General features: G+C 45.5%; 1 protein-coding gene across 1 annotated transcript in view; it reads left to right on the top strand.

Annotated features, from left to right (window-relative positions):
• Positions 1–6,428: 6,428 nt before the first annotated feature.
• TMEM114 (transmembrane protein 114) overlaps positions 6,429–8,843 on the top strand; it is a 35,565-nt gene continuing 33,150 nt past the window's right edge. The window contains exon 1 of the mRNA XM_019540162.1: positions 6,429–6,441. Coding sequence (XP_019395707.1) covers positions 6,429–6,441 — 13 coding nt within the window. The remainder of the gene's footprint in view (positions 6,442–8,843) is intronic.

The raw sequence follows: 8,843 nt of genomic DNA, 5'->3' as shown, positions 1-8,843 counted from the left end.
CTAAATATTTGAGGCAAGATTCTGGTTTCTAGTCTAGCTCTTTTGTGCTGCTCAGATGTTGCGTAAGACATGGATTCAGTATGACTTGACCAGTGTAGAATGTTCCTAATGGAACAAAATGCTCCACTAGTGAATAGATACTACATCTGACTGTCATGCTACCTGGTAATGTTCAAACTGGTATGTGTGTGTCAGAGTAGATGTATTTTGGAGAGAGAAGGGGCATGACTCTCAAGCTCTGCAATACATGGTCCCCAAAGCTCTGCCCCAAGGCAGGGGTAGAGTGCGTGCATGTGCAGGCAGGGGCAGTGTGTGTGTGTATGTGTGTTCATAGGGAGAGTCCCATGTGCAAACCCCACCATACACATGTACCCACACCCCTTCTTGCACTTCTATACACACAGACTCCCTACCCCCTCACAAACCCCAGCCATCCTCCCCCACAAACCCCATATGCACCCTCCCCCACATACCCACACACCCACAGCCCCCCACAAACCTATAAACCCCCCCACAATATACGAGTAAGACTTCATTTTAAGCTAATGTGCAATCACCTCTATGTACACTACACAAACGCATGTAAACCAAGACAAAAATATTTTTTGAAATCAACTTAATGAATGCTGTAGTTGTTAATTTGTTATTCTTCTGGTTCTGAGATGGCAACCCCCTTGCTGAAAGTACTTCCAGGGGAAGGGGAGGGACTTCTGTTGCCAAAGGTCAGGGGTTAGGGGGTGGGATTTCTGACCACAAGATGACAACCAGGGAGTGGGGCACTGGTCTAGAGGCAGGGCTACCATGCGGCCCTCGACAGCTTGCCAAAACTCAGTAAGTGGCCCTCCATCCGAAATAATTGCCTGCCCCTGCATTAGGCCATCAAGCCCTGCATTCAGTGTGAGTGACCTTCATTGCCGAAACACTGTTTTCTGAATAATTAGCAAGTTTTTGCAAATTTGTTTAGGATTACTTTTTGGTATGTGCCTTCACCTGTAAAGAGAAGAAGCCCTTGTGTCTCTAACAACCACCTGAAGCATTGTAGGTTTAAATATACAGAAAGCCATAAAGATACGATTCACTATCTGTGGGTATTTCAGGACTCCAGGAAAGTGCTGTGGCTCCCCCTTTTGAACCCGTGGAATCCAGTGGTTGGTGCTATGCATCTCCTAAGGCAGATCAAGAGATCCTCTTGAGCCACAAGTGGTCAGAAATCAGACTTTGAGTTAGAATCCGACAGGCAATACCCACAATAGCATTACTCTTTACTAGTAGATCATCACCAACTCACAGTCTCAGAGGCCTGCAGAAAGCTACCAGTCAGAGGACTATCCTGGGCTGACCCAGGCTAACCAAGCATCCCCTTGTTTACCTAACAAATTTGACAAAATCCACCGCAAGGTGACATGACAGTACGATATAACCTAATGCCTGAATCATGCCCAGGCACCTCCTCAGCCCTTCACATTTTTCTGTTTAGAACAGGAGTCCAGAATTAGAAGTCTTGGAACCTATTTTCACATTGGACCAAAGCAACGCACATCTGGGACACAATCCTGGCTGCCCCACAGATAGCTATTAGTAACTGTAAAACTAGTGGTGGCTAGTCAGCTTCACGACCACTAAAAGCAGCTGTGAAATTGATGGCTGCTAGACAGTTTTAGGATTTCTAACACAGCCTTGCCATTGATAGTGGCTAGTCAGTTTGGGAGGCTTGCAACCTAGGCTGTGAACACCAGCCTCACTGAGATACTGCCTAGTCTGGGACCAGTTTTTCATTTGGGATGGAATTCCCATTTCAAAGAGCTGTCAGAGATACTGCAACAGAGCCCTGAAATTCAGGACTGCCTCAGAAAATCTGAGACGGTTGGTCACTTTACATCAACCTTCAGTGAAGTTACTTGTGGTTTATGCCTACAAAAGACGTCCATATGGCATTAAGTACATTCTTACAGCAATTTCCATTTACATCTCAGCCACTGGATTTCAATAGGACTACTCAACTGCATGAAACTAAGTGCACATCAGGATCTAAAGGGGTCAAGGGGGATCAAAACTGAATGCTACTTATAGACATACATAATATCTCAGAATGAGCATCCCTTTCCTGGCTCAGGGCCAAAAGAGGTGCTTATTTGTACTTTAACTTAGCTGAACTGCACAGTTTTAAGAAAGCAATCTAGACTGAAAAATATACTCTTACAGGCGTTATACTGAGTGCTTCAGTCCTGTCACTTCTAGCCTCTCCCTAGCCACAGGTACTTATATCCTGTATTTTTCCGTTAAAAAACAAAACAAAAAAAAGTCTTTATGAAAAATCCCTATTTAATGGATCCACTCTGCTGCCATTATAACACTGTGCCAAGAAGTTATTCAGACATAATTATATGCCAAGTAAGTTACATCTGAACAGGAAGCACCAGACTTCAGACAATCCAGTCAATAACTCATAATAGCAAAGGAGAATAAAGTAATAATATGAACCTGATTATTATATTGTGGATACCAGTACTGCTCTCTTGATTCACTAGATGAAGGCTATGGAAGAAAGCAAGAAACCTTGGAAGAACTATTATTAAAAAAAGAACACTTAGAATTCATTGAATTTTAATTCTGGGTTTTAATGGGAGTTTTGCACAAAAATGGTCTTCCATTTAATTCTTTATTCAATAAAAAAAGGTCAGAAGGAAGTGATATTTCCTGAAAAGATTTTTAAGAACGTTAGTTGATATTGTGGTGGTAATGGTGGTTTCTGGGGTGTATTTAGTTATGGGCAGCTAAAATTCATATTCCAAACTGTACATTCATCTGAAGCTTCAGTTTAATTGGCCAAATTCAACCCTATTTAAGTCTGCAGGTGTCTTTCAACAATTTTCACCTCAGGCATCTTTAAATCACTCCCAGTCCTATACTGTTCTCATAGGCAAGACTGAAAGTCACAAGGAATAATGAAAATGTAGGGATGAGTGAACCTTATGTGAGTCGCATACAGTTTGCCACTTACTTTCAGTAAAGCTATCATTTTTGTCAATTGTTAAGAACAAAGGCAGAGGAAAACCAAATGAACTGTGGAAGGAATTAAAGAAACCATTGGATTAGGGGATTTTTTAAAAGAAAAAGATGTTACTGAGTGTCATTAGCAAATTCATGTTTACTTTACCTCCCTTGCAAGCTGACACAGTCTAAAAGGAGGAACTATTCTTTCAACTCCAGGCAAATGGTGACATTTTGCCAATAGTAAGTGTGTCTGTAATGAAATCGATTACACGCTGTTTCCGACTTTTAACATTCATATTCAGTAAGCAATCTGGCAGTTAAAAATGAATGACCTCCATGGTCAGCATTGATTTCTATGGCTTTTGCTCATCCATCCTCCAGGGATAATAAAATTAGTGACTACAGCACTTTTCTAACACCTTTACCTCCAGGACATCAAATAGATTTTGCTACAATAGTTAAAAAAAGAATTGTGTCATATTCTCTACCATCCCAACCCTTCCCCTGCTCCTCCCCTTCCTTCAGCAGCAGAGCTGAGAAAGGAGCTGTGCCAGTTCTAGACCAGAAATAATTTAGAGTCATCATTCATCTTCTGCAGCTAGTAATAGCCCCCAGGGAGCTGTCAGTGGGCACATCTACATGTGTCCCTATGGCGCTGTTGTTACTATGCCGCCATTTAGTACTTCCTTTTAGAAGTACAGCCTGTAACAGTAACAGCCCATACTGCACCGTGCCAGGAGCGCACGGTTATTCTGGCTGCTATGTTGCTGTAGCAATGTGCTATAACAAGGGAGCATGTTGCTATGGCAATGTAGCGGCAGCATCATGGTTTTTTGCCCATGGACTACAGCAATGTAGCATCACGTGTAGACGAGCCTACTTAGATGGGGATTTCCAAAGTAGCATACAATCTGATGACACACTTTAGTGCTCATGCTTGCTCACTTCTCAGTAGAAGGTGGTGTGGAGTAGAATTTAATTTTGCCAGCAAGAGTCTCTCTGAAACTGGGAGGAAAAGCTAAATTGCTTTAGTCTGCTGCCTTGGCATTGTTATAAACCAGGGACCTGAAGGTGCCAGCTTGAGCAGCCTTCTCTGAAAAGTTCCTGAGATTTTATACTTCAGGCTGATGCACTGGCGAAGAGTGGGTCTGTCTAAGAAGAGACTGCTGCTTTCCCTGTCAACAACAGCAAATACTGATGAGAGATCAGACATTTCCCTAATCAAAGATTCTCGAAGTCGTCACTAGAGTACATTGTTCTACTTTTAGTAGAAGTTAATCAATTAGAAATGGATCTCTGAAGGAGACAAATCTCAAGTCTTACAATTTGTGATAGCGATTCTTCCATTTTCTCCACTAACCTTTTGTAATGATTCTGTAACGATGTTTTGATGCAAAATTCTCTGCTTGGACAACTATGTATTTTTGATTTTATTTTCTTGCAGACCTTAGCTTTTTTCAGCTAAAATTTTTACATCTAATTACATGGTGGTAATGCTGAATTTAAATCTGCTTTCATAGATTTCATAGACATTTGGGCTGGAAGGGACCCTGGAGGATCATCGAGTCCAGCCTCCTGCCCCAGGGGCAGGAAGTCAGCAGGGATCACAGGATCCCAGCAAGATAAGCATCCAAATGTGTCTTGAAGGTGTTCAAAGTGGGTGCTTGAACCACCGCTGGTGGCAGTCTGTTCCAAACCTTGGGGGCTCAGACAGTAAAGAAGTTCTTTCTTATGTCCAGCCTGAATCAGTCACGGAGGAGTTTGTGACCATTTAATCTTGTCATCCCTTTGGGGCGCTCTGGTGAACAGACATTCCCCCAGATCCTGGTGAGCACCCCTGATAAACTTATAGGTGGCCACCAGATCACCCCTGAGCCTGCGCTTTTCCAGGCTGAAAAGCCTCATCGCTCTCAGCCTGTAATCATAAGGTCTGTTTTCCTGACTTCCGATCACGTGTGTGGCTCTCCTCTGCACCCTCTCAAGCTTCTCCACATCCTTTTTGAATTGTGGAGCCCAAAACTGGATGTAGAGCACAGTATTCCTCCTTGGTGGCGGTTCCAGTCCTCCATCCTTTATACGTCTTTCTTTTAAGACGCAGGAGGTCCGCCAGTTTCCTGGAGAGCCAAGGGGGCTGATGTGCCCTTTTGCTGCCTTTCCTCTGAGATGGGATGGACTTTGCTTGTGCATCCAGGATTGCTCCCTTGAGAAGCAACCACTCATCCTGAACTCCCCTCTCCATTGGCTTGTGGCCTTTTAGGGCCTCTATGACAAGCCTCCCCAGCTTGCCAAATTCAGCTTTCCTGAAGTCGAGGACTTCTGTATTACTGACTGACTTGCCAGCTTTATGGCAGATGGTGAAGGCGATCAGCTCATGCTTTTCCTCGTACGTGTTCACTTATGCCATTTATGGACCAGTCTTACATAAACCAAAGGTCTGTGTGTCAAGCTCTTCATTACCGTGGTATTTACAAAGCTGGCAAAGACTTACACACGTGCTATTGGTCAGGCACACAAGTAATTCCACTGACCTAATGTGAAGTGTATGTACAGATCTTTGTAGGCCTGGGGTCTTTGACTGCATAGTTAAATACTTTGTGCTGCATGGGCCCGAATAGCACAAAGTGGAGTTACTGGAGTTACAGCCCCCAATCTGGAGTTAGTCTGAAAAAACAAACTCTAAATCAGCTTGAAGGTGTACTTTGAAAACCACTTACCTAGCCATCCCTGTCAAGGCACACTATTCCAAGACTGGACCTGAGTCCTCCTTACCTCACTGTGATAACAGGGAAGAACTGCAGCTACCTATTTCACAAGTTGGAGAAACTTGCTGGAACAATGACTTTTTATGAAACATTGGAAGGAAACTAAATAATTAATGGATTTTTTTTCACAAAACAAAAATGCATGCTTTTCCTATTTTTAACCCTTTCTCTGATGAAAAGGAGAAAGCCAGACAGAAAAGCGAAAACAGCTAAGCAAAAAACAGTAAAAATTAGAGCAGCTAAAGCTTGAATGAGATACTCCAGCCATTTTTTTTTTACTTTGGCCTCCTTTACCTCCCATTTTTTCACTGGGAAAAGAATGCAGGTGTTTATGAACAGAGACACATTTGAGAGTATAAAGAGGTTTGTGCGTCTCTAGTATGCAGGCCCAAATGAGAGGGCTGATAACATTTCTGTTTTTTACATGGTAATTGAGGAAGGAATGCTGAGAACCCAATAGAAAGTATCCATAAATATCTTGGTGTGCTACAGGGTGACAGTGTTTGTGGATGCTGAAGGTCAATATATATAAGTAAGAACTCTCCCTTCCGAAAAGCAGAGTTCTCCTTATTTATCCTGCTTCACACTCCTTATCTCAGATTTATGATAGTCTGTTGCCATGGAATAAATAACGATGTCACGAATTCTGCCCTGTGCCTGCACAACAGGAGCATGCCGAATGCAGGTTTGACACATTATGTAAATAAGCATTCTGATTGAATGACCAATGCACTACCTGCAACTTCCCTCTACCTACTTTGAACATTTGCAATTAATTCCATGCAGCAAGAAAACATACTGCATATTTTTCAACAGTTAAGTTACCCCATAGCAAACCTCTAGTGGCGATGCTCTACACTGGTTTAAGAATGAACTTGCCTGGATTCACTTCACCTTGATATCTAGTGCTGTCTAGCTCTCTTCACTGGGTTTTGAATCTCACCCATAAGCTGGGGGGGGAGAGGAGGCAGCAGAAGCATGGCTTATGTGTGGTCACAAAAAGCATGCATCTGTGTTGCATGGATTGATGTGTTTGGTCTTCAGAAGCATGAACGGTGCATGCCCCAGCGGCTGGGTGGGGCACAGTGCCGGTGGGAGCCTGGCGGCTCTAACTGGGGAGCTCCCACAGATACCACTGGCATTGTCGGTGGCGAGGGGGGAGGGGTGGCAAGCGCTGACCAGGGGTCGGCGACCACCCGCAAGCGCTGCCAGCAGTGTCGGCAGTGGGGTGGCGAGCAGCGATCGCCCACACTGTCGGCAGTGGCTTTTTGAAGGGGGTGCACCACCACACTCAGTGGTGCATGTGCAGCCGTGTGCACCCCTACGCGTCGCCCCTGTTCAGAAGTCCAGAGGATACACAGCAATGCATCCCTGTCTCTCACGCTTCTGCAAACAGATCTTTCCACCACCCCCCCACCTCACTTTATTAGGTATAAAGGAGTAAGCAGGATACAGTGCAACAATGATTCATCGAACCAGCTTGCAGACGAGGCTGGCAATGCTCACTGAGTCTTACTGGGCTTGCCCCTGCACCTTTTGATCTCCTGGCCAGGATCATTTCGACAGAATTGCTACCCAAATGTGTTCAGTATTTAATCGATATACATGGCTGTGCATAAGCATGCCTCTACCTTGTGCTTCATTCTTGAGGTTACATCTACAATTGATTTTTATTTATTTTTTTTACACTTTTCATTACTGAACATGATCTAGACTGTAATAATCTCAGGGATGCTAATCAGGCAGGCTAGCCCAGAGCCCAGTGCTGTCAGCGACACCGATCAGGTCAGCCTAAGCACACAGGGCAGCAGCTACACCTACAGCAAGCCCCAGCTAATGAACTCTGCCCCAGTTTAGGAGCAGTGAGCATCCTGGTTGTCTGCTGGGAGCACCACTTTTCCATTCAGAAGGAGCTGGGGTCCTAGGTCTGCAGGCCAGTCAGCAGATCTGCTGTGGCAAGCCTCCTGGGTCCTGACTCTGGTTTTGGGCTTATTTCTGAACTTTGGCTTTTCCTGTGGTTCTGTTTCCTGGCTCCTGACCCCAGTCTGGCTCTGCTTTTGGACTTCTCCCTGTGGATTGACCCTTGGACTGGCACTTGGCATCTGACTTCCAGTTCCTGACCCTGGATTGTGTTGCAGACTTGGCTTCTGGATCTCCCTCTGGCTTTGATACATGGGTCCTGCCCTTTGACCCAGCTCCAGACCCTGCTTCCCCTAGGTGGCCTAACCATTAGGATAGATGGCCGATATCCTGGACCCTTACAAATAATGGATACTACTAGATGCCCTCGGGGAAGCGGGCAACGCTCCTGTGTCAGAAACCAGCACGCTGTGGCCACACACACAGCATCCGTTCTCTCTGCAAACTCAGCTGTTGCAGGGTACAGTCTGCTGTGAAAGTTTCCTGCTGGAAATGGAGGCACAGAGAAGGCTGATTTGATGCACAGCAGAGAAACCCAGGGCAGAACCTGACAAGGGCGGCTCCTGGGCTTCGGCTTATACCCCAGCGCACCTGCTCCTGCAGCACAGGCTCCTATGAAGCTATCTGGCTGGGCGGAGGCGCCCTGGGAACAGCTCTGCACAGCACGGAGCTCAGCTCCTGGGGGCTGAGGGGCAGGGCCAGACACAGGCATGGGCAAACCGGGAGGCTGCCCTGCCCAAACACAAAGGGGGCCTGAAAATAGTAATTTAAAAATTATTATTATCATCTCTGGTGAAGGGGGCCCCGATACTAAGTTTGCCCGGGGCCACCAGGAGTCTAGGTCTGGTGCTGCCGAGGGGCTGCCAACTCTCTTATTCCAGGAGGTTTCATCACCTGCCCTAATGACATTAGTGACTGACCTACTGTACTCAGCAGACTTTACGTCAGGAAAGCAAATGCACATTTATATTTTAACAACCCAATTGCACTACTGTATAAATCGGATTTTACATGTAATATTTATTTGAATAGATGCCCTGTCGTTTATCTCCCCGGCGACTGTGAGCCGTCTCCTGGAGGTTTAGCTCCAATTCCTGGAGACTCCAGGGCAATCCCGCAGGGCTGGCAGCCCGCGCCGCTGCCCCCGGCGACTGGGCGGAGGCGGAG

This window comes from Crocodylus porosus, unplaced genomic scaffold (genome assembly GCF_001723895.1).
Source record: "Crocodylus porosus isolate Cpor-Errol unplaced genomic scaffold, CroPor_comp1, whole genome shotgun sequence".
NCBI classification, from domain to species: Eukaryota; Metazoa; Chordata; order Crocodylia; family Crocodylidae; genus Crocodylus; species Crocodylus porosus.
The sequence above is the reverse complement of the archived record's forward strand: the minus strand, read 5'-3'. Positions and strand labels throughout refer to the sequence as shown.